This window comes from Solanum pennellii, chromosome 9 (genome assembly GCF_001406875.1).
Source record: "Solanum pennellii chromosome 9, SPENNV200".
In the NCBI taxonomy this organism is placed as follows: Eukaryota; Viridiplantae; Streptophyta; class Magnoliopsida; order Solanales; family Solanaceae; genus Solanum; species Solanum pennellii.
In genome coordinates, this window is record NC_028645.1 from 83,766,504 (window position 1) to 83,793,401 (window position 26,898).

Consider the following 26,898-nt stretch of genomic DNA (forward strand, 5'->3'; position numbering starts at 1 on the left):
GACTTGGGTGTGCAAAGTGTCTCAGCTTGAACTTTGGAACTTGGAAGACTATTACCAGCTAAATTGTAGAAGTCTCTACCTTCCATCATCCTTATTTGAAGTATTGGTTTGTGAAATGTTGAACCTCTGATGAATCGATGAATCGTCTAGTATCTACGCTGTCATATATCAACTTCTTGGCTCTGATGTCTTCTGCTCTTTATCCTAATAGGGATTAATTTGACACATTAGTGTGTAAGTTTTTCTTTTTTTTTTTGGAGGAAGTAACTTTGTATTCATAAAAAATCATCATCAAAAGAATGATGAGTTGGGGCACTTACAACCCACAATGGGTGGAACACATCCTTTAGAAAAACTAAAAAGCTTTACAGTTTGCCTAAGAAATCAACTAGAGTTACTACCTCCCCCCACCATATTCTGTTTACACCAAAAAAATAAAAGGCTTAGGCATTTCATTTTGATCTTCTGTGCATTACAGCTTTTGCCTTCAAAACATTTGGTATTTCTTTCCTTCCATAAAGTCCACTAGATACAAATTGGAATGTTCATCCACCAATCTTCGCTCTGGCCTCTTCTTCCAATTCCCTTCCAACTGTTGAGTAGCTCCAGTTTTTTTTTTTTTTGACCTAGTAACATTTTTATTTCAGTCAGTACTTAGGTAGTACTGAAAAAACATATTTACAAAAAGAAGAAAAAGATAGTCCTTCCAATGCTAAGCCTGGAACTAGATGGACCCTAAACCATCTATGATTGACTCAGTCTCATTGGTGTAGACATTTGTACACCAAAAACAGAACAACAAAATACATTTAAGCTTGTCTTGCCGCAGGTTGTTGTCCCTATTTTCAAAACATCTATCATTTCTCTCTCTCAATATAGTCCACCATATACAAGCAGGGATCATCCTCCATCTTTCTTTGTTTGTACCCAACTCCAGCCTCCTCCCAACTGAAAAGAGTCTCATCAATCTTACTAGGCATCTTCCAAGAAATGCCTCTGAGATTAAGGAAATCTGCCACAGATGGTCAGTGAAATTGCAGTGTACAAAGAGGTGTTTTACTGTCTCTGTATCCTTACCACAACTCCAGGATGGTTTTAGGCATTACCCAACTTACTTCCAGAATACGTAAGAACACGTTCCACATATTGGCAGCTGTATTGCAGTGTAGAAACAAATGACTATTTACCTCTGTTTCCTGATCACACATTAATCACCTTGAGCAAATCTGTGAATCTTAGGATATAAGTGATAGATTTTGTTTTGGATGTCCCTTCATATTTTTGATGTAACTACTTAGGAGCACACTATTGGTGTACTTCCTTCTGTTTATAATACCATGTTAACTTTCTCAAAAAAATCTGTGAATCTCTTCTTTGTAACACCTCATGAGTTAGACATGCTCTTCTGATCATAAGCCAAGCGAAACATGGTCTCTACCGCATCAGCTTGTTACCATTTTCCCTCTTTAATTTGATACATTAGTGTCTAATTAACATTTCATGGTCTCTACCGCAATCTTGGAAAACCTAGTTGATCTGTTTTTTTAATTAGCTGGTATTTTTTGCTTAGACATTAATTTTAGTCCATTAATGTTCAGAGAAGTGCTAATGTTAGTCATTGTGGTTCACTTGTTTTGCAGTTTAAGGGATCTTCACCATCTGCTTGCTGGAATAAAGTTTACAAACAGATGAGGAAGACACAAGTTGACAATTTTGATGAATCAGTATCTAGCCGTGAAAGTGAAAGGACCTTTGGATCAGGTTCTCATATGTTTGGCTTTTCTCATCCTGAAATTTCGAAACTTATAAAGGTATTATTAGTTTTCTTCTGTTCAACTTTATCTTATGGTGGTTCTGTTCTTTCGATTTCTGTTCACCATCTTATTATTGAAAATCCGAGCATGTTTGATATTATTAAGACCATTGACTTTGCAGTTGTCTTATAACAGTCTTATTTTTCTTTGAATACGATCTAAGTGATTATATTATCTTCTGGTTTGTTTCCTCATTCAACACTTTGAAACCGAATCGTATCAATTGATAAGATGAGACAGACATTATATAAACAAATAAGACCATTAAAATGCACTCTATCTTCAAGTGAAGCTGAATATGGTGGATAGCATCAATTGACAAATGTTATGCCATATAACTATAATAGAATGTATGAAGAGAACAGACTATCCCATTATCTTGTCGCAATGGAAGGCAGCAGATTCTTGTTATGCCTTCGATGATGCATAAATCAAATATAAGTCTATCTTGAATATTTAGAGTTCTTCTTAAATGTGTCTTTATGTATGGATCACAATCTTTATAAATGTGTCTTTATGTATGGATCACAATCTTTATTTGACCGACCTCAACTTGTTTGGGATTAAGGTCTAGCTGATTGATTGGTAGATAACTACCATATGTCTGCTTATGTACATACTTTTCTCTTCAGACGTTGGACCATATGCTTTTTATTTGGCAGTTACATATCTGATTTCATTTTTTTGCGTGGAAAATCACAGTTTCTCTAGTAGCGCAATATGAACGGGAAGTAAGTCATGGTGGTAAAATAAAAGTTGGTTAGTTTTAGGGGAAGAAATGGTTTGAGATGAAAAAATGCAATTTTTTCCTAGAGCCTGTATGACGTAGTGCAACCTTTCCAAAATGTTGGGTCCTGTGTTGGTTCACTGCTTTGTTTGGTGTATGCTTATCTTATGTAATTTAGAACCAAGGGTATGGCTGGTTCATTCATAATTGTTTGTTTCTATATGTTAGAACAGGAAGAAGTTTATATAATCCTATTGAAATAGGAATAGGTTTATACAATTCTATTAGAATAGGAATATGTTTATACAATCCTATTAGAATAGGAATATGTCTATACAATCCTATTAGAATAGGAATAGGAATACTAAATAGTATCCTTCTTGATAAAGGATTGTATCCTAGGGTCTATAAATAGGGTCTCAATGTAATAATGTAGACATAACAACAATTTAATAATATTCTTTTTCTAAATTTCTCTCACTATATTTGTTGAGAACACTAATTCTTTGCTCATTTAGGCCTTGCTTTCACAAACCTAAGAGTTATGTATTGTTTCAGTTGAACATGTTTTATGAGGTTATTTCTGCAGGTGTTGACAAACATATATTTCTCATTGGAGCAATTTTTATAAGATGCTTATATTATATATAACGTTAAGCTCACTATGATTTAGAAGCCCTAGAGATGTTTCCATTTGCAGTCGCTCTCTCTTTTTTTTTTTTTTGAAATTAGTTTCCATTTGCAGACTTCTATTGATAATTATAAGAGTTTTCTGGACATAATATGTTGCATTATGATGGTAGGAAGAGATGCACGGACTGAACGGATTTACGGATTTAACTTTATTATGAAGCGATTAATTATTAATTTGTGTCAGAATCATAGGGCATAGGTTCAGAAGAAGCTTGGTAGACGAATAATAACAAGTTGATGGGCATTTAATTCAGGATGTAATGATCATATGACTGTATAACTGTTGACTGGAGAGCCATTAATCTGTGCATGACTTACTTGTATCAGAAAGCTTTGTTCTATATTTTGTTTATGTTTTTTCCAGTTTCTAAAGCTTATATTATGCTGTCAGGAGTTATCAAAGTACAAGATTCTTGCAAAATCTTTGAAATTGGCGTCTTCAAAAAATCAAGACTTGCCGGCTGGTTATAGGTCTGTCCGTGTTAAATGGAAAGATCTGGACAAATGCAACGTTTGCCATATGGATGAGGTTAGGAACTGCTTTCATTACTTATGCTCTTTCTTTTTCAGCTTATGCGCTATTTTTGGAGGACTCTTTTACCTATTTTGGTGTTCTTGTTATATATTACTAGTGAAGTTGCGTCTGGATAATCTGTATCGTTTTGACTTTGCCTAATTGAGTAGTAACTACGAAATAGTTATCTTGGATCATGCTGATGTAGGTTTTTTTCTTACAGGAGTATGAGAATAATTTGTTTCTGCAGTGTGACAAATGCCGAATGATGGTGAGCGGACTCATCTCTGTCTCTCCATCCTTTTGGGACCAAAGTGTAGTAGTATCTTTCCCTTTCCTCTTTGAATCAGGGTTTTTCCAGCTTGCTATTTCTCTTATCCACACATCTATTGTGCAGGATGTTTTAATTGTCTGTTTTCAGTTAACTCTGCATTAGTTTTTTTTTTTACATTTATTGAGCAAAATGATTATTTACATTTTATGTCAAAAATGCCTATTGGATGCTTCCATTTTGTCTCAACTGAAAATTAGGTGAGAACTTTCCTGACGTTAAATCCCTTCTTTTACCTTTGAGAGATTTGTCTGCATATTGCTGCACCTTGGCACTTACACTTGCACTTGCACTTGGTGGTCATAAAATATTTGGTGGAGTGATATGAATAAACTTATCTATCATTTGATTTGACTCTGTTGTTCCTCCCTATGGATGCTAAAACTTTGTTGCAATTTTCTATGCTGGTTGACAATCTCTTTTACTTTTGATATTAGAGTGAGCTGTTTGTGTTCTTACTTCTTAATAGAGTTTGAATATTTGGTTCTATTCTTCCGGTTCAATATTCTTTGCTGGTGATGATGTGTTCAGGTTCACGCTAGATGCTATGGTGAGCGGGAGCCTATGGATGGAGTACTTTGGTTATGCAATTTGTGTCGTCCAGGGGCTCCAGTAGTCCCTCCCCCTTGTTGCCTGTGCCCTGTTATTGGTACTTCCTTTTGCTTGCATTTTTCACTTCATTTACCCTGCTTGTTTCCTGCTTGTGTATCTTACTTTAAATGTTCTTTTTTTTAAAGAATATCTTACTTTAAATGTTAATTAGGTGGTGCTATGAAGCCTACAACTGATGGACGTTGGGCTCATCTTGCTTGTGCCATTTGGATACCAGGTTATTATTGTTTTTTCTTTTTTCACATTGCTGACTTGTTATTTTCGTAGATGGGTGAATTTCACTGATTATCTTTACCATGATTCAGAAACTTGCTTATCCGACATAAAGAAAATGGAGCCAATTGATGGTTTGAGCAGGATCAACAAGGTACTATTACTGTTTTATTTAACTTTTATCATTGTCTAAACACCCCTCAGTATTGCCCTCTTCTGTTGTTTGCACTTCTAAAGGGGCCCAACCATGTTTTGTTCAGGAATCAAGTCATAGTTGTCTTTTATGACTCAATGATAATGCATGAATAGACTTCACTCTACATTGACAAACGTCTTATTTTATGTGGCTATACTACTGATAATGGCCAAGCCCCATAAAATAACTTCGTTAGTGTCTCATAATTATGTACCCACTATCGTCCCTATGTTATTATTACCTTGAATAGTGATGAACTGATGATTCCGGAATGCCTACTTTACTATTTTTAGCCATTGTGCTCTGTTTCTATTTTAAAGATTTTCTTGAGATCACTAGCCATTTGCATTTTTGATTCTAAGCAATATATGTAAAAGGCACGATTTGTACCTGTCATTATATCAGACCTTGCTGATTTATGCAATTAGTTTTCATTGCTTGGTTATCAAAAGAAAAAGTCTTTTTTTTGTGGACCCTATCCACATAGATAGGGTTTGCCGCAATCTCTTCTGATTTTTTTTTTGGCTATTTTGTGAAGGACCGCTGGAAGCTCTTGTGTAGTATCTGTTCTGTTCCTTATGGAGCTTGCATTCAGGTAACCTTGTGGTTGTTTTTCATCCTAACCTCATGTATTGTTTTAGGAGATTACAATTTAGCTTTAATTTTTTAATCCGTGTTCTATTTTTTTAGGATCATCTTTTAATAATTGCGCTCAAATATTAAAGAATAGCAATGCTAATTGGTAGTCTACAAATTTATTAGAAATGTTAAGTGCGGTTGGATGAGTTGTCTTGCATTCTACTGTGCCTCTGAAGAGAATCAGAGATGTACTTTTCAGAAAAAATAATCATTAGGACTTCTATCAATTGATTAGTAAAAAAACTTGATATATAAAATTTAGCTTATATACGATAAGCATTGACTGATCAACGACCATTTATCTTTATTGAAATGGATTCTCTGTTCTTTTTTCTGCATCTTGTCTATAAGTTCTGCCTTCTCGATTTCTCTCTCGCACTATCTTTCTTCCTTTCTTTATATAATTATTCTCTTCTTTTCGTTCGTTTCTATATACTATTAATTTGACCTTTTTGGGGAGGCACTTGTATCCATATCACAATGATTGAGTAGTACTCTGTATATGCTTATTCAACTGCTCGTTAATTTGTTGACCTTCTTATCTTGTGATGTAGTGCTCAAACCCTGTGTGTAGGGTGGCTTATCATCCTCTTTGTGCACGTGCTGCTGGCTTCTGTGTTGAGGTGATCTCTTCTTAATGTAGTGCTCGTTTTTTTTTATGTATTGTATGAATTCTTTGTGTTATCTTATCGCATGTTTGTTATGCTAACGGCTAACCTATCTTCTGTTGATGTTAATGTTTTATAGCTTGAGGATGAAGACAGATTGCATTTAATCCCTATGGATGACGATGAACTAGATCAGTGCATTCGGTTGCTTTCTTTCTGCAAGAAGCATAGAGCTGTATCTAATGAGCGTCCTGCTGTTGATGAGTGTGTGGGACAAAAAGCTTGTGAATATTCAGACTATGTTCCTCCACCAAATCCTTCTGGATGTGCTCGCAGTGGTGTGCTATTCTTTCTTGTTCTCCATTAGTATTTATGTGTCGTTATTCTAATATCTGTAATTATATGAATGATTTTGGTTTATGCTTTATATTGATGGCATCTTTTTGTACTATTTTCTGTGTGCAAACTATGTAACAAAGCATTTCATGATTCCTGATTTCTGGTTCGTTATTGAATAGAGCCTTACAATTATTTTGGAAGAAGAGGAAGAAAAGAACCTGAAGTCCTTACAGCTGCATCGTTGAAGCGATTGTATGTAGAAAATAGGCCATATTTGGTTGGTGGCCATAGTCAACATGATCAATCGAGCAACACATTGTCTTCCTCATGTGCTGGTTCTAAACACACCTTTGACCTTCAAAAGTTGAGGTGTTCACAGCTTACGTCGAGGAGCATTGTTTCAATGGTTGAGAAATACAACTACATGAAAGAAACGTTAGGCCAAAGACTAGCCTTTGGTAAGCTAAATATCTTGTATACCTTGTGTGAAGCAAAAATGAAAATTGTCTTGGTATATGGATGTGTTCTGTGTACAGCTGCGATCTTATTCTATCCTCTAATATTGCCTTTCACTTTTAGGGACTTCTGTCGTGTTATAACTGATGGTAGAAATAGAGTAACTGATTAAGTAAAGCTTAAAGTAGATCGATTTGAATATTCTGAATCCCTAACTAGATTATGTTGCTAGCTGATGCTACTTTGAGCCTCCTTTTGTGCTCTTGGTATCACCACTATTCCCCCTCTCTTACAGGTTATAATTTATTTTTGACATTGTCATTACCTCCAGGGAAATCCGGAATACATGGGTTTGGCATCTTTGCGAAGCTCCCTCAGAAAGCGGGAGACATGGTAATTTGTCCCTTTATCTTTTTATTACAGTTATATGATTTTGAGCAACTATAACATATCCCGTGTTATCCACAAGTAGGTTCTGGGAGTGGTGTTGTGTATGCAATCTTTCCCCTTACCACTTGTGTGCAAGTAGCCATATTGGTATATTCATGCTTATATTCTTTTGTTTGAGAGTTTCAAGACCAAGGACTGATAATTCCTTTATTTGATAGGTAATTGAATACACTGGAGAACTCGTTAGACCTCCTATTGCCGACCGAAGGGAGCACCTAATTTACAACTCACTAGTGGTAAGAACTATATCCTGGCTTATGATATTTATGTGTTACTTGGTCAGTCTTGTGGTTTCTAATAATCCTTTTGATTTCCGTAGTAGCAATTATTTGTGGTTATTGAAGTTATAGTTTTAAATACTGGTGGAGAGAAATGTAATCTTTATCACTTACAAGAAGTGTAAGCCGTAAAACACAACATTTGCCGCCAAATACACCTTCCTAACTTGAATACACGGATTCCAAACACACTCACTATTATTGGGCTGTTATTGGGAGTAATTGATGGAAGTACCATTAATCGCTGCAAACCTCTATAATGGCATCTTCTCTGTTTCTTTAGCCACAGATAGGATACAAGTTCACTAATATGCTCTTGTATTAAAAAAAAACATTGTGGGTTTATGCGTATCAGAAGGAAAGGTTACATTCCATGAATACCTGCTGTACGAAAGCTGTTCGTTCCGTAAATAAACTTCTTCGTGAGTAAGGCTTGAAAATTGTACTTACAAAAGTAATACCCCTAAGTTTCATTGCTCTGCGTAGGACATTTAACAAAGAATGAATTGTTGGTGATCATGTTACTTGTTCTTGTCAAAGGTCAATGCTTAATACCTAGTAGCTGGAGTATCTATTGAAGGAAGTTAGACATCTGTGTGCTGAGTTTGTGATAAGTAGATACTTATGCACTTCATAGCCATCACTTTTCAATTTTGGTTGTTCCATTTTCTTGCACCAGCTTGATGAAGGATCTAAGCTGCCCCAGTTGGTGATTTGGTGGAAAATATATTGTTTCACCATATTATAACATGATTTCTACTTTCAGGGGGCTGGAACATACATGTTCCGAATTGATGATCAGCGTGTTATAGATGCCACAAGGGCTGGAAGCATTGCACATTTGATCAACCATTCATGTGAAGTACGATTCTTCCTTACCTATTTCCCTGTTCCTTGGATGGCTTTGTACCCTTGGGGTCAACTTTTGTCTCCGCACTAGATGGAAAACACCCGCATTGAAAGGTTATTTATTATGTTGGGAGCAACATTTATCTAATAAGTCTTAAGCTTTCCTGTTGTGTTTTTCGGGAAAGCAAAAGCAAGAAGTTCATCCATTGATGTTGAAGTAGTTTCAGTACTTTATCAATTTTAGTTTCATGAGAATGCCAGAGTGGGCTGATATATAAATCTTTGCCTGACATGTCAATTATTACTCTCTCCATTCCCTTTTTATATGTTGCTCTTTTCTTTAAGTCCGTCCGAAAAGAATGTCACCTTTCTATATATAGTGACGATCTGACTTTAAACATTCCATTTTATTGTTGGTGAAATGATTAAGCCTCAAAAGTATCTGTTGGCTTTTAGGCCACAAATTTCAAGTCTTTCTTTCCTTTCAGAACTCCATGCCTGTTTGTTATGGAGTGGCATCTAAGCATAATACATCAGATAGATAATCACATGTAGATTCCTCAGTGAGATCCGGATGTATATTTCATTGGCCTAGTCAATGAGTTTATTTCGAAAGAATGTTACAATTGAAAATGTGTTCGTGTTTTTAGTTGTTTGTACTTAAGAAGACATTCTGTGATTGAGCAACAATTCACAACTTGCACTTTTTGTGCAGCCAAATTGCTACTCAAGAGTTATAAGTGTCAACAGCATTGACCATATAATCATATTTTCCAAACGAGATATTGAACAATGGGAAGAACTGACATATGATTACAGGTTTTTCACTCATCTTACTCTAGACTAGTATTTCTCATTCCATCTGTTGTGTGCTAAATTGTATTTGTTCATGTTGCAGATTCTTATCTATTGATGAACAACTTGCGTGTTATTGTGGGTTCCCAAGATGCCGAGGTGTAGTAAATGATACTGAAGCTGAGGAACGAATGGCAAAGCTGTATGCGCCACGCAGTGAGTTAATAGATTGGGAAGGAGAATAAAAGAGGTTTGTAAATATCTTGATCTTCTTCTTTTTATTTATCATCATGAATGTACAGATTATCTCAATCTGTCTGATGGTGGTTATTGCTTTGTCATGTTATTTCTATAGTTTTACATGTATGTTAGTTCTGGCTAGTAATGATATACAAAGTTAGTAGCATGAAATATCAATTTGTTCGATTGCAGCTCTTTGAGAAAATTCTGTTCAGCTCGTTCTATTCTCTACCTCACAGCCAACTCACAGTACACCCCCTTTTTTTTAAAATGCTATCGTGTGTAGAAAATATAATGAAATTCATAGTTGATATATCAATAGCTTGCCATAAAGCTATATAAAAGGGAGCTGTCACTAGTGTAGGAATAACAGGAGACCAAAAGAATATATACTATGGTGGGTTCACCAAAGTTCGGTACTGTCTCTGTACGTGTTTACCCTTGTTATGCATGAGCTATCTAAAGAATATAGGATGAGGTCCCTATGGTGTATGCTTTTTGTAGTCAATGTTGAGTTAGTTTACAAAGTTAGCAAGAGTGTCTAGTGTCAACCAAAAGCTTGAACTATGGAAACTACTCTAAAGTTTTAAGTTAAGTAGAAGTAAAAGACTCAACATATGGATTTCAAGGTTAGCTAGCATAAGAAGAGTGAAGTTGAGGTGAGATGAGATAGAATTGCGGTGCATAAATGCAATCACTTCGGATGTTTAGAGTAGATGTTCCCAGAGGACGGTATGATGAAAATGGTACACATAGAATCAAGTAGGACTGGCAATGTGATGGGTGTGAATGGGCCTCTCAAGTCCAATATATCACAAGATGAGTGAAATGTAGATGTTTAATGACAACAACATCATGCCCAGTGTAGGTATAATCATATAAGTGGGGTCTGGGGAGGGTAGGATGTAGGCAAGCCTTACCCTGGTCTTTCTGTGGTAGGGAGACTCTGTCTGACAGACCTTTGGCTCAAAGGAGAAGATATCAAAGTAGTGATGCAAGAAAATATGACAACAAAAATAGCAAGGTGTTAGGCAAATGAAGCAACAACAATAGTACACATCGGAGAATAAGAAACCACTGGACTGCTAAATACTACTACTAAAAAGGAAGAGGGGAGATGAGGCTAGCCCCTGTCTCCCCCACATGAAGTGTGACAACACTCGGCTGCATGCTAACCTTGTACGGTAATCCTTGACCTCCACACCTTCCTGTCTAGGTTCATATCCTCACCTCAATAAGCTGATGTCTACAACTCTTTCACAATTTTACTTTTAATGATGGCGGTACTGTTCACGTTTGGTTGTGTACTCCTCGATTAATCCACCGAACCCCTTACTACACCAAGAGATGAATGCATACTGTGTATCAGTTAAGTATTCCTCTTTCTTCACTCTCAGTATCCCAAAATAGACCCGTGCCGGTTCTTGTTAGAGAGGTACATTTTGATTATAACATCAAGCAAGGTACTATACCATGTATTTATGACATATTTAGCTCTACAGAACGTAAAAGTTTTTCCTGTTTTCTCCACTTCCAATATTCCAATATCCACGGGTGCTGATCTCCTGCATTAGATTATAATATCAAGCTATGAGGCAGCATTCCAAGAGTTTTGTATGTGCCCTACTTTATACCAGAAGTCCTAAACACATTTGTGAAGTCTTGTATTAGAAACTTTTGAATTCATCTATTGTGAAAGACAGTCATTAGTAGTGCTTGAGTGGTGTAACAAACTGTAATTGCTTCCACTAGAGGCACCTTTTGGAATTTAAGCCGGAGCTCTGATGCTTTCGGCTTCAATATGCTAGTATTTCCTGTAATGAGGGTGACGTTATTGTGAAACTATAGAATCACCAAAAATGGTGATTAGTTTTTTTTTTTAAATTCCGATCTTGATGAGAACTACCCGTCCATTGACCTTCTGTACAGGGAACCATGTACCGGAACATTAGTGAGTTTTCTCTTTTCCACCTTCTGTTATCCGGTTTCTGGTGTCTTGTTTTTATTCTCCCAATTTTTCACTGTCCTTAGCGGAGTCATATTCCGGTCTGTCTAATGCATCGATTCATGTGTTTACCAAGTGCCGGTTGTTGAAAGTAGCCTCATTCTTTATCTTTTAATCAGCTCATTATCATGATGGCGTTTTCCTTATACTAATAACAGTTACCTCTTGTGCAGAAGTCTTTCCCTCGAAGTGAGGTGCCTTTGGTTGCTTGCTTACTCTCGCGGCTTGCCTACTTCTACCAGTTCAGATGTCCTATTGCTCCAGGACTTGTAATTTTCTTCTGCCTTTGTACCAAGTCTAGTGTTGCTCTGGAGCTTCTTTTGCGGCTTTATAAATTCCTTCACCTATCATTCTGATCATGAATGTCTATGTACAAAATTGCCCAATTATTCTGTCTATACTTCCAATTCAATTTTTTCTTCCTTAGTACCCAATTCTCTGTAGAAAATTAAATGCAATGAAGATGCCATTATCTGAAGCTCGATTTTTTTTTTTTTTTGGGGAAGTGTTCATCAACCATGTGTACAAGTTATAAGCCTTAATTTTCTTCAATATCCAGGAGCTAAGGCCTCCTTGTAGAGGGGAAAAGACTGGTTGAAGAAGATGTGTCTTCTTTAGCTCATAGTTCCTTGAATAATTGCCTCTCCCCTCAGAGATATGTAATACTGATGGGATGTTAGAATGTAGCGGGCTTACCTTAAATTGTAGTTCTAATATAATTCTGTGTAAATCATGCTTCACAAGTAAACATGCATTGTGGATGTAAAACTAACAAAATTACGTTTTAGGTCAAAACCATGACATTTTTTAAGGATATAGTGCCTTGCATCATTTTGATGATGGATGGCTTTCAGGATGATCTACGGGTAGAAGTGGTTTGAATCTATCAGTTAATTGCTTTTGCATTGTACTGTTTTGATTAGTCTGCTGACAGGTAATTCTTTTGGGAAAAGAAGTTTGGGTGTGTTACTGTTTGTAACTATAGTCAGTCGGAGATGTATGCGTCCGCTTTACTATGTTTTGTGCTAAGTTAATAAAGCTTAAGGATGTATAACAAGACCTGTTTTTTGTTTGGGTTTCCATTTGGAAAGAGTATTAGAGGTTGAGTTGAGAAGTCGTGTAGTTTGGTTGGAAATCCTAAGCCCCATGACTAAGTTTTGTTAAAGAATAAAATGCTTGAATAGGTTAAACTTTAAACTGCTAGTCAATTTTGGAACTATGAAGAATCTTACCTTCTTGCCAAATTGAGTAAGAACGTGTTTCGTCTGATTGATTGCAACCTATATAGTCAGACATTATTATCAATTGGAATCACATCTAGAACTTAAAGAATTTATTGCTCCTCTTTACTATCCACACTAGTAGGAGTAGAATCTCTTTCATGATGCTTTTATTATGCTAGTTAACTTATCCATAACTAGGGTAAACAAGTAAGGGTTAATGTTGATCCTCAGTATAAACCCACAATTATGAGGAATCTTGAATTTTCTACTACTGTTTTCACATTAATAACATTCATATATGTAACATGAATTCCTTTTGTTTGCAACATTCACCAAAGAGTTTTTCGTGGTGTTCGATCATATGCTTTTTCTAGGTAAATAAATGAATATCATCCATAGTTTGTTTTCCACTAGCTATGTAAGTTCCTTCCATTTTCTTAGTAAGGATATGGCCTTTGTTGTAATTCCATCAAGGCATAAATCCAAATTGGTTCAATGTTACTCTTGTAGTGTCCTCATGTCTACACTCAATAAGTTCAATGCCATCATTATTTGCCATGCTTTGAGTGTCTCCATCATATATATTGGAATTAATGTGCTTTACTACAATCACCTCTCTGAGACACAGTTCTGAAGCTAAATGAGGGGAAGTCTAAATGGACCAAAGTGAGGTGCAAAAAGAAGTAAACCATCTGTTAGTTCTTTTTTGAATTTTTATTCTGATTTTTTACATGTGTTTTTCAAACTGTTAGTCTTTTGGTGATTTTTATTATTCTTTTGTTATATTTCTTATTTTGATGAGTTAACAATCAATGTGTATTTTTTAGACAACTAATTTTCTAAGTCTTGCTTTTTAATTTTTTTCCATATCAAGTCAAATGGTGCCACATAAATTGGGACGGAGGGAGTAATATTTACCTTTATATGTACAAATTAGTTACTTTTATACAACCTTCACACAACCTTATGCTTTTAGCATATTTGTCGTCCTTAGGGTCATAATAGGGGTGTGAAATACAAATTGGGTTGAGTCCTGACCCGCCCAAGTTTACTTTGGGCTTAAATGAGTTTTTTCATGACCTGCCCAGTTTAACGCACTTAATCTCAATAATTTTGATATATTGTTATCTAACTTCTATAACCACAATTTGAATTTCAACTCAAGAAAATAAAATAAGAAGTTACAAAAGAAAAGATAAATCCTAGAAGATATAAAATGAATAATAATTTATACCTTCTATGTAGGAACATATATTACATCAATGTAAAAAAACTTTGAAAATGGGTTGAAATTGGAGATTGAATTGGGCTCAATTGAAGATTCTCCTAAAATGGGTTAAGGCTTGAATGAGTTGAGATTGTACCCAATTTAAATTATCTTGAGCTCAACCATAAGCTTTTGGGCGGATTACGTATATAGTAGCTAGCTCATTTCGACACTCCTAGGTCATACCATCCCCATAACCCATGCAATCTTGGTCATAGCTAGGGTCATCGTTTAAATCACATGAAATCTACCGCATCAAAGAGATTAACAACATCGTTTAACTCATCAGAAGAAGAGCTCGCATGTGCAGAAAGATGAAGCTGCAAAAACAACAAACCTATTGGTCCTACAAGTGGGGTTTGGGAGGGTGTGCGGTACGCAAACCTTACCCCTAACACGTGTCGTGGTGGAGTCATAAGCATGGTCCAAGCGAAGTTACAAAGTTTAATTTAAATAAACAACTACTAACTTAAACTAATATTGAACATGTATTGATATGAATTAAATATTATTAGAAGTTTAACCTGTGTCTTGATGTTGTCTTAGGCAGATGGCTTGAAAGCATTTCATTGATGGAAAATCGATGAATTTTAATGTATGCAAGAACTATAAAACTATAAGTACTTCTTTGTAATAAATGATACATATTTTAATATGTATTTTAATCTTTAAAGACTAATTGCGAATCGACAGATAATCTACAAAGCAGTTGGCACAAATGAAGCTCTACCGTCTTGCACCCTCCACATCTCAACCAGTGGTTTGGAAAGCGAGAAGCGGTAAAAAGCAATAAGGGTTCCCTTCGTGGAAGGGACAACCAAATCACACTTTTCTTTTTCAACTAAAGCACAGTTTCATACAATAATAAAAAAAATATTAAACTCATATATATAAATAACCAAAAACTCTATAGAAGCAGCATAATAATCAAATCTTTAAAATTTAAAAATATTATGTAAATAATATATACTAGAACTAAATTAAAAAAGCTACAAATGTTCACTACAATCACTAGCAAAAAGATATTTTGAATATTTGTAGCCACAAAAACAGAAAAAAACTAAAAAAAGAAGAAGTAACAAAGCAGAGCACAAAGAATCTGCAGTAATCTAACAGAGGAGGAGGAGAGTAGAAAAAATTGAAAGGAGAAGAAGAAGTGAAGAATAGAAAAAAGAAGGGTAAAATATTGAAAAAAAGGAATAGAAATTAGAGGTGAAAAAGAGAAGGAGAAAAGATCAAAAAAAGGAGATGAGAAAAGGAACAGAAAACAAAGGAGAACAAAGAGAGAGAAGAAGAAAATGGAAAAAATAGGAGAAGACAAGTACTTACCTTGATACCCTAGAAGTGGGGAAGAGCAGCAACATGGAAATCAAGAAAATATGCAAGAATGTGGCAATTATTTTTTAAAAATAGAGCTAAATGATAGGTTCCTTGTGAAGCTATAGTCCATAGGATTGTTGGGTTTTTGTAATTGTAGATAGCACTGTCATGGTGCAGATCTAATTCCATATATATATATATACACACACACACACACACACACGTTACCAGTTTAAAAAAAAATAAATTAAAAATAGACCTAAAATATCATCCCCCATAAAAGCAACACTTTATGCTCCTCGCTTGCTTATTTTGCTGAACTGAGCGCTTTTTCCATCTCACTTGCGTTTGACCCTTGACTTGCATCATGTTTTAAGCGCTGAAGCGAGCACTTTTAATAAGAGTGTCTCAACGTTGATTGTTTCTTCGTAACTAACCCACAAACATCTATGTTGAAAGAAGCCCAATCAATGTTATTATGCACATGGATGTAGGCATCTTGGTTTTAATAGAAGAGAGAGCCAAGGTTGAGGTAGATCATGAAATGAGCCTGTCAGAGTCAATTAATTCGATAGGCTTGTTAAAATTAAGAGACTCACAAAACCTATTAAAGTAGACAGTTATGTGGGAGCGGCACATACATCATCAGCCTCATCAATTGGGCAATGATCATCGTATATGATGTTTTGATCATGTTCGCGTTCGCCACTATTTCTACACTCAACACCTCCATCACGAGCAGGTGCCACCTCAAGTGCATGTCGGTATTCACTTATAGGCACATATCTGTGTCATATGTGAAAGCCACCCACCCTCTTACGTGGCTTGTGACTTCTGACTTGATCTAAGAATGCATAAAACCCAATTCATATAATAGCGTTGCAACATCTACTGCAATACTTTTTACTTGTAACACCTACACATTTAAAACTATCTAGTGCACACAAGTAGGCCTCTGTCTAGCATGCATGCATTTTGAATATTAATTAGTAATAGGAAATTTATTTTCTAAGACAAATACTAAGTGAAATTTAGTAAACTTAATCCTCAATGACCCGATCCATGTGGTTGCTAATCAATGTGTATTTTGTATGGCGATACCACACCATGTAGTTGTCCTCATCAACCATAAAGCTTACATGTTCGAAAACATGCATGATTCTATCGAGCCTTGTATCCTAATTCAAGATCTACAATTCTATATCCCACTAACCTAGAAACGTATGATTAGCTTTCTATGGGATGGTGCGTGGTCAACTAACTAGGAGGGTCAGGTACACGTTGTGCATACTTGACTAGTCACAAGACACACTACCCAATGACCTCGATTGAAACTCTATGTATATTAAGCTTGGCATCCACACGTACGGAACAGTAAATGATGCAGTGGCAGTTCATTACAGTAAGGGCAATGGTTGGATATTTGAAACTTGGTTCCTTCATTTTTCTTCTTGCAAGCATTCTTTGCCTTCCTTTTCAGTTTTTGTCTCGATTTTTTGAGTTCTTTTTAGTTGTTATTCTTCATTAATCAAAATTAACTTTTTTTGCATTAATTAATTCTTTGCTTTTTAAAAAATCCATTGCTATGTTCTTTTTGTTGTTATTAGAGTTGTATGGGTTGGCCTACCCCATCTGGGCTAGCCAATATATGCTTTAAAATTTGATGGGCTAGTCTAGCGTGACTCATCGTTTAGTGGGCCTAGAAATGGTCAGCCCAACCCACAGGTACGTAGGCGGTTATGTCGGGCCAACTCACTTTTTTAAAAGTATATTTTTTTTTATAATTTTTTAAATCATGTATACATGTGAAAGAGTAGTGTCCAGGGAAGCGTGAAGCGGAACAAAATCGATAAGGCCAAGCTTCACGCTTTAAGCGATGAAGCGCTTGCTTTAAGCATTGAAGTGCTCACATACTCATTCCAGTTTGTGAAGCGTAGAAGGCTCGCACTGCTTCGCTTCATCGCTTTAAGCGATGAAGCGCTCGCCTTCCTGAACACTGAGAATTCTAGACTTGCCTATGTGGCGCCACCACAAATGAGGATTTCCTTTTAATTTTTTTATTTTCAAAACTAGCATTTCCCTTTTGTGAAAAGTTGTAATTTTTACGAAGAGTTGCGACTTTTATGAGAGGTTATAACCTTTTTGAAAGGTTGTAACTTTTTCAAAGAGTTTGTGACCTTTCTGATAAGCACAATATTATTTGTTGTCTATAAATAAAGGGACTTACTCTTATTTTAAAATAAGGAAAATTTTGCATACTTTTTCTGCACAATTAAATATTTCTTTACTTGTCCCCTGATGAGTGACTCACTGACACCATTGTTGTTTGTATCAATACACTGGTGAATAGAATTATTATATCGTGGGAGGAACTATTCATTTAAACCTCGGGTACTAGGAGAAAATAATTTTCTTAAAGGGATACCTTGCATTCGTTGGGCTCGATTTTTTTCTTTGTTTTTTCATTCTATTGTTACATATCCTTGTATGTTTTTTTACAATCATTAATTTATGCTTATGTAATTAATTGTTGTTTTTGACTACATGTTTTAAACTTTGATGTTTATGTTTTTGCAAAGTTATTATTATAAGTATTTGTTAGTACAAATTAAATAACACACCTTAATTGAGTATTTTGTGCAAGTTTTCTCTAATGAAATTGTAAAGGTATAAGAAAAGAACTCTTGACGACCTGTACTACAATATCTTGAAGACTTAGGCCTGCCTAGGTGGCACAACCACAAATAAGATTTTTTTTTAATTTGCAAAACTAGCCTTCCCCTTTTGTAAAAAGTTGTGACTTTTATGAAGAGTTGCGACTTTTATGAAAGGTTGTAACTTTTTTGAAGATTTGTGACTTTCCGATAACACGCAATTGAAAACAACGAAAATTCTGCACTTCTTCTACACAATAAGATATTCGTGTACTTTGCTCCTGTTGAGTGACTCAATAACACCATTGTTTTTGTATCAATACACTTGTGAATAGAATCGTTTTTATCGTGAGAGGATCTATTTCTTTAAACCTCGGGTACTAGATGAGAATAATTTCCTTAAAGGGATATTGTGCATTCAATGGACTTAGTTTTTTCCTTTTTGTTTCATTCTATTGTTACAACGCCTAATATGTTTATTACCGCCATTAATTGTTGTTTTTGACTACATGTTTTAAACTTTGTTGTATATGTTTCTGTAAAGTTATTGTTATAAGTATTGTTAGTACAGAGAGTATTCATGCAAGTTTTCTCTAGTGAAATTGGTGAAGGTATAATAAAAGAACTCTTAAAGATCTATACTACCATCTCTTGAAGATAAAATCCAAATTTCGTATGTCATTGTAAGTTCATAAAGACCTTAAAAACTTTATCGCACCTTGATGTGTGAAGTGAACGGGAAAAGAAGACGAGAAGTATTATACTTTTGATATATGTTCAAGGATGTGTCAGATGACTTGTAGAGGAATATGATTAGACTTGAGCCTCTTTTAATCCCAAAGACATAAATACCTAAACAATAAATTAATTGTTTATATTCAATATGAAGTATGGACATATTTTTAAATTTGCTGCAAGTTGTAAATACTTTTCTTGAAGTAATACATGTGTTCCTTGATATTGCAATTAGAATAGAAATAGAAGTGTAGTTTCAATTTGAACTTCATCACTTTGGTATATTTTTTTAACGAACACCCAAATAAAGTGAATAGATTTGTATAATATTTGTAATAAGTTGAAATGTTGTCCAATATGATACATTCTTTTAATTCTTCATTTTAATAATTACTTGTGACACATTTAAATAGGGGAACTTTAAAATGATATATGTAAAGAAAAAAGTGGGCTGAACTTTCTACACGTTAGAATTAGAATATTTGTTCACTTTTTCAGCCTTTTAAAATTTATTTATCCTTCACCGACGATTATCTATTTATTAGAAAATTTAGTATCTCATGTTTATATTCATTTGGCTCCTCAAAAATATCAAATAGTAACACTTCCTTAAAGCAAAAGGATAAATTATAAAATCACATTAAAGATGATAGATTGAAGGATAAATGAAAGATGTTATAATTATTATTTTCCTTTACATTATTAATGTTTGTTACAACGTAATCTTGTGTGTAAGATAATATAGTATTTTAGTTTTAATTGCGGATAGGTTTTAAGTTTTATATTGAATTTCCGCACGAGGCACGTCTAATTTTACATGTTAAATTAAATTTAAAAGTATTATTATAAATATTGACAAGATGATATTAAATAGTTTGGTGTTACTACTTCTTAATCCATGAATAAATTATCTTTATGATATTTATTAAGTTTGATTAAGTAAAAGTATAAATGGCTAAATTGAAATATTTACCTAATTGTTTTTTAATGATCAGAATAAAAACACAAAAAAAATGTTCCATATTTATAGCCTATGTAGTGATTCGCTAGAAATTTTAGAAAAAAATATTTTTATGTAGTACGTAGTTTATAAACATAATTTGTATTTTTTTTCAAAAAAAACCCATTAATTTTAACTTGTTTTTGATCTGTACTGTTTGCTTATTTATATCTTTATCTTATTGGGGATCAAACTCCAGATGCAGCGTCAAGAACATCCATGTTTAAAGCTACAGGGTGAATCTGAACCAAGTGACTAGCCTGGGTGCCTCAGATTTGTTCATATGCTCAGGTGAATTGTCACACTATTTCATAATGTATTCATCTACTGAGCTCTTGTTGAATTTAGTTTTGATAAATTATGTAAATCCACAAGACATGCATGTAATATTGTAAGTGTTTTTAACTTGTAAGTACCTTATTTAATAAACGACAATAACTAAGTCTTAGTCCTAAAAAAGTTGGAGTCGTCTCTATGAGTCCTCATTGACTATATTTCTCCATTTAAGGTCAACTCATGTCATCTAAATAAAAATAGAAGTGAAGAATAAATTAAAATATAAATAAATTAATAATATTATTACAAGTTCTTTGTATTGGAGTATAAGTCTGATAAAAATACTCCTAGATAAGTGAAAGGTTCAACATTAACATACTAACAAAGACTAAACCCATGTAGTATATGATACTTATTTATTTAATTTTGATAACATAAAGGGTTATTGACTAACTATCAAGAAGGTACCAAAACCAAAAGTTACAACAGACTGCTGGGAATATACATACAGTCAATTACAACATCTCCCTAGCAGCTCCAAATACTCCATATTTTCATCTATATTATCAAGGAAACTACTTTTTACACCAACAAAACAAATTATTTGAATACTTGTTTTTAACTCTAGAAATATGGTCTTTTTGCCCATCAAAACAAGCTTTATTTCTTTGTAGTCAGATAGTCCAGAATATGCACAGCGGTATAGTTCTCCAGATTTGCTTCAAAGCTTTCCGTGTTCTCTGGTGCTGCCAACTCTCCAATAATTCCTTCACTCGCTGAGGCATGATCCAAGAGATCCCGCAAATATTGAACAAAAATTCCTAACATTGTCTAGCTATTTGCAATGCAAAAGATGGGTATTCAGTCTCCAACTCTTCTCACATAAGTAACATCTATTACTTAGAGCAAAACCCTTTTTCTGAAGATTATCCCGAGTAACGCAAGCTCCCCATGCTGCAATCCAACCACAAGCTACCTTTATAGGTGTTTTAGTTCTCCAAATCCCTTTCCATGACCAACTAGTATCCCAAAATCTTGTTTGCTTCATTAGAAGGCTATAACACTTTTTTTACTTTAAAGGTTCCATCATTACTAGCTATCCGTACTAGTGAGTCCCATTTACTCTGATCAATGCAAGTGTAATCCAGTTGAAGGAGCAATTGACAAAAGTCATCAATTTCCCAATCATTCAAATTCCTTCTATGATTCATTTGCCATCCCGTGTTGGCATAGTAATCAGCCACAACTCCATCTTTGTTATTGTAACAACTGAAAAAATAGGAAATCTTGATTTCAAGCACTCATCAACTGTTCATAAGTCAATCTAAAATTTAATTTTTGCTCCATTCCCCACCTCCAATTTGGTGAATTGTTGAAACTCGGCCCATGATTTACAAATCCTTTTCCATACTCCCCTCTAGTGTATGAAATATTTGAAGGGGGATTCCAGCCTTGTCTGTTACCATAGATTGCTTCAATTATTTTGATCCAGACCACCCCTTTCTTCCTGCTAAATCTCCAAGCCACTTAAACAACATGCTTTTATTGTGCAATCTCAAGTTTCTAATTCCCAATCCACTCTCTTCCTTTGCACTAGTGACCACTTGCTATCTAACTAAGTGAACTTTTTATTGCTACTATTTTCTTCCCATGAGAACTTATTCCTCATAAGTCATAGAGTTCATCTTTCTTTCAATTGCATCAGGCATAGCAAATAATGAAATGTTACTAAATACATTGAGAAGTATGAAATAATAAGATAGCGGTGTAAGACAATTTTTTCAGGTTCACTTAGGGGTTGTTTGGTAACTAATTAGGAGAAATATTATACATACATTAGAGTCTGGTAGTTGGTTAGGATTGTGTATAGAATTTATGTGATGTTTAGTTTGCAATTAGGAACCTGTATAATTAATACATATATAAGTTATGGGGGAATCTATATATAATTTTATGCAGCATAGAAGATGAAATTGTTGATACACGAATAACTAAACCTTGCTTAAAATAATCCTTAAATTTTCTCATAACTAATTCATTTATCACTAATACCTGCATAACCCAGCTACCAAATGACCCCTTAGTTTTTTTCCTCGTCTTGTTTGTTCATGGCAATAAAACGTTGGTGAAGATTTACTTTATGTACATTTATCAGCAATGTCGGCAAAAATCTTGCCACCGTGCAATTTCCTTTGATTGTGAGTGACTCTCGAGTTGTATTGTGTTTTGTGACCACAACTTTACAATTATCATGAACTAGAGGCTCGAGGTACAATAATTCATGCCTGCATATGCATGTAATTGTTTGTGACTTCTCCAATATAAAGTGCCTCTCGCGTTGGCATGTCATTATCTTCTCTTACCGAATGTTGGTGAGCTTCTGTCTCAATTAGAATAAGATTCCTTTGTAAGCAGTAAAACACGAGAAAAATATCCGTCTCATTTCATGTGGTACTGTTTAACTTGGCACAATGTTTAAGAAAAAAAGGGAAGATGTTTGTGTTGTTGGAAATCATTCATTAAGCGTAAAAAAGATTATTTTAACTAAAAAGAAAAGGGTGCCACATAAAATGGGAAGGAGGGAGTACTAAGATGCAAATCACATGATTACAACAACTCCCATTCATAGTTCTACTCTATCTTACACAATAATCCATTTCCATACAAGACAATATATACATAAGTATTCTAACCCCTCACCTCTTCAAATTGGTGCATATAAGTCACATTTACCAAATTTGTTATTAATGTAACTAATACGAGGATCAATGAGAGACTTGACTTGATGAAATTATCTACAAGCTGATTATTTGACGTAAACGTTGTAACTTCTATGAGAATATCATCTTTTATCTGATGAAGTGATAGTCCATTCAATTTGCTTAGTGCTCTCATGGAACACCGAATTTAACACTGTATGAATGACAACTTAATTATCATTCACAAGTTCCATATGATTGATTTTCAGTTTCCTTAGCAATTTTGATCCAAACTAGCTCATATGTTGCGTTAGCCATTGCTTGATATTCTACTTTTGCATTAGATTTAACAACCACACTTTATTTCTTGATTTTCTAAGTCACCAAATTACCTCCCACTAAAACACAATATCTTGACGTAGAAGGTTATTAGAAGTTGAAGTTGCCAAATGATTTTGGTCCTCATAGTCCTTTGCACAGGGCTGATTGTAAGTACTAGAGAATGCAAACAACTACATCTTGCTGACTATCACTAGGAGAATCAATACACTAACATACAATACTCACGAGAAATGAAATATGTGAGGTCAAATCGTTGTGAGATAATTCAACTTAACTATAGTCGCCTATATCTTATAGGATCCGTTAAATGATGGAAACTTGAACTCCGGGTCCGAATGAGTGTTAATGGGTCTACACGCCATTATTGTCTCCTCAAGAATGTCTAAAACATACTTCATTGTAAAATTACAATACTTGATCTAGATTGTGTGGCCTCAATGCTCGGAAAAACTTTATTCTGCCTAAATCCTTAATTTGGAAATGTTGACAAAAGTCCTATATGGTTAATGAGATGAGTGGATTCCTTATAATGTCTGGACATTCCTCCTTCCTTTTGAACCAACTTATGTGGTGTGAGTTAAACCGAAGACATAATTTTATATGGTATTAGAGTAGGACCAGTCTCACCTAATGTTGGAACCCCAAAACTAAAATTGTCAACGCAACAGATGCTAAGCACGGAGCATGAGGTGGGGTGTTGAAGAATGACAAAAGTTCCACATTGGTCGTTAATGAGATGAATGAATTCTTTATAAGATTTGTGCAATCCTCCTCCCTTTGAGCTAGCTTTTGGGGTATGAGTTAGGCCTAAGGCCTAAATTTACAGATACTCTCAAGTAATTGCTCATAGATCCTATATCTAAACATTAACCACCTAATAAATACACAAATTGGGAGTCAAAAATGGATAAAACACAGAGTGGTCAACTTCACTACGACGAGTCATGCTAAACTCATGAATAATTATGCTGAACATACCAAACTTGGCTCATGATGTGTGCAATCCGAAATGTAAAACAAAATCAATGTGGTTGCTCCATATAAAATATAAACCTCAAAATTGCACTACAGAACGGATGAATATAGACATACATTCGATGAAAAACACAACATACCTAGTGTGGGTCTGGAGAGGCTAGATGCTCACAGATGTTTACATACTTTTGTGGACTTGTGATGCTTTTGATAGACCCTCGCTTCAAAAATACATAATGAAAATTCAAAATCATCTCAAAACAAAATAAACGACCTTTTCCAACTTCATTTTGTGAGCCTCAAACAATAGATGTTCTTGTTGGGGTAGGGTTGGGGGTAAGGTTGGGCAACAGAACGGATGTACCGGTACCGGTCCTGTTCGGTTGCCTACGGGATGAAACACGACATCTTGAACCGGGACACGGAACGGAACGGAGCCGAGGTTTGGTACCGGTGTACACAGTACCGATTTATCCGGATTTATTCCGGTTTCGGTCCGGTTCCGATTAATTAATATTTATCAATTAATTTATATTATATATTTATAGATTATAATTTATATTTTATATTAAATAATTAATACTATCCAAGTAACCCAACTACCCTCTATTAGTATTACATTCGAGACTTAGTTGAAATAGAACCCTTCCTAGAAGGTGGCTGCGTAAACTATGCACTCTACTAATAGTTGTAAATTGAAATTGTAATTTGTAGTACAAATTTAAATAAATTAAATTGATATTTTTTAATTTGTGTAATTGTTTTGTATTGTTTTATTTAATTTTTTAAAATTACAAATTTAATTTATTTAAATTACAAGTTATAAATATAACTTATAATTTATAACATATTAATAAATAATAAGTAATAACTTATAAACTTCAAAAGATTTAAATCTTGAAAACTTAATTAGACTTAACTTGCAAACTTAATAAGTGCAAAAATTTAAAAAAATATCTTTAAAATAAACTTAAGTAAAAATTACATTATAAATTTAAAATCTATTAATTTAAACTTAGAAAAAAATATATTCATATTTTCATAATTCAAAAAAATCATTTTCTAAAATAACTAGAGTTGTCATCCCGTTTATCCAATCCCGTTCAATTCCGGTTCCATCCCGGTGTATAGTGGAACCACACGGAACCGAGTATCCGTCCTGATAATTCCGGTCCGGTTCATTCCGGTACCGGTCAACGAACCGGTCAACTTGTCCCGTTCCGGTCCGATAGCGGTTCGTTCTGGTCCGGTGGTCCCATTCCGGTCGTTGCCCAGTCTTAGTTGGGGGTGAGGAGCCTAAATTTGGAACTCTTTAGAGGTTGAGTTTTTGTCTTAGGTATCTGTTCCAATATTTCTTCTGGTTTTTATATGGGTTCTTGATGTACCCCTTGCTTCCTGCATTTGGATTGCTCTTCTAGATTTTATCACTTTATTTATGTTCTCTATCATCATCCACTTGAAGACTGCATATATCAGCCAACTATTTGCTCTGGCATCGAAATTGAGGATTGCAATTGAATCTGATATATATCTGCATAACTTTGAGTTTGTGAAAACCTCCAATCTCTGGTTGCCCCGTAAATAGCATTTTCTTTCTGCTTTTAGGACCTCAAGTGCATAATCTATTTGTATCACTCCATGCAAACCTTGTATTTGACAAAGTGAACTTTTTCAGTTTGCATGGTGACTTGAAGAACACTAAGAGGAAAGATGAAGAATTAGCTCATGGAGTTAACATCATTCAGGTGCTCCTATTGTTCAATTTGTATTCCATTATTTGAGAGTGTCGATTCTGTAAGTAGATTACACATAAATGTGATTCAAGAGAAGTGTGTGTTGGTATCCCACATTGGGAGACATTATGTGTATCTAAAAGGATTCAAGCATAACACATTATCTTCGTTTTTCACTCTCAATAAAAGGATTCAAGCATAGCACATTGTCTTTATTACTTACTCTCAATCTACTTTTCTGTTTTACTTCTCACATTAAGCATATCAGTGGATCATGTTTCTGTAAAAATCAATTTCATATTCGAAATGATGATTTGAATAAACTCGAGAAGATTGTATGAAAAGAATGGTGTTGTATTGTGTCGTCTGGCGACTAGCAGATACAATATGTTTTCTCCAAGTTAGTTGTTAGTTTGATAATTGTAACTAAAGTAGTACAGTGGTTAACCCAGAATATTTGATAGCTAATATCGGTTTATTCGTAGTAGAGATAATATGGTCAAGATTACGCCTGAAATCTCTCTTTTTTTTGTTGCAAGTTTCCTATTTGAATTACGGTGTGTTTGTGTTTTCTACTTAAACTATCATCAACTATTTATCAATTCACATTGGTGAGTATCTGAAAATGTGCGGTGTACGCTTTTTTTGTGGTTTAAAAGTGGTGCCAAAAAGCATTGCTCACATATAATTAGCGACATATTCACACGATCTTTATCGAGAGATAGGAGCATTTGGTTGAATTAGTGAACTACACTTGCGTCTGGATAGATGTGTGGGACAGAGAGCTCGTGGTACTTGCTGCCCACCCTTCCTCCTCTACTTTCAAATTAAAATTAGACATAATACATAAACGTGCTCTTTAACTTGGCTTCAGATCACATATATGCTCTTCAACTTTGGATGTGCACAAATAGA

At 34.7% G+C, this 26,898-nt stretch overlaps 1 protein-coding gene across 4 annotated transcripts in view; it reads left to right on the top strand.

Annotated features, from left to right (window-relative positions):
* Positions 1-26,198, top strand: part of LOC107031443 (histone-lysine N-methyltransferase ATX2-like) — a 36,553-nt gene extending 10,355 nt beyond the window's left edge. The window contains exons 10-27 of one of the 4 annotated variants that reach the window (XR_001458208.2): positions 1,641-1,811; positions 3,626-3,763; positions 3,972-4,019; positions 4,611-4,728; positions 4,843-4,908; positions 4,997-5,058; positions 5,639-5,695; positions 6,294-6,362; positions 6,487-6,685; positions 6,866-7,144; positions 7,474-7,535; positions 7,751-7,828; positions 8,637-8,732; positions 9,435-9,538; positions 9,618-9,764; positions 11,933-12,028; positions 20,158-20,249; positions 25,926-26,198. Coding sequence is in view for 2 of the 4 variants with exons in the window: in XM_015232827.2 (XP_015088313.1) it covers positions 1,641-1,811; positions 3,626-3,763; positions 3,972-4,019; positions 4,611-4,728; positions 4,843-4,908; positions 4,997-5,058; positions 5,639-5,695; positions 6,294-6,362; positions 6,487-6,685; positions 6,866-7,144; positions 7,474-7,535; positions 7,751-7,828; positions 8,637-8,732; positions 9,435-9,538; positions 9,618-9,759 (1,689 nt within the window). In the remaining 2 variants the exon portion in view is untranslated. Of the gene's footprint in view, positions 1-1,640; positions 1,812-3,625; positions 3,764-3,971; positions 4,020-4,610; positions 4,729-4,842; positions 4,909-4,996; positions 5,059-5,638; positions 5,696-6,293; positions 6,363-6,486; positions 6,686-6,865; positions 7,145-7,473; positions 7,536-7,750; positions 7,829-8,636; positions 8,834-9,434; positions 9,539-9,617; positions 9,765-11,932; positions 12,238-20,157; positions 20,250-25,925 lie in introns of those variants that run through there. The other 3 variants (XR_001458209.2, XM_015232827.2, XM_027919654.1) reach the window with 3 other exon arrangements.
* The last annotated feature ends 700 nt before the right edge of the window (positions 26,199-26,898 follow it).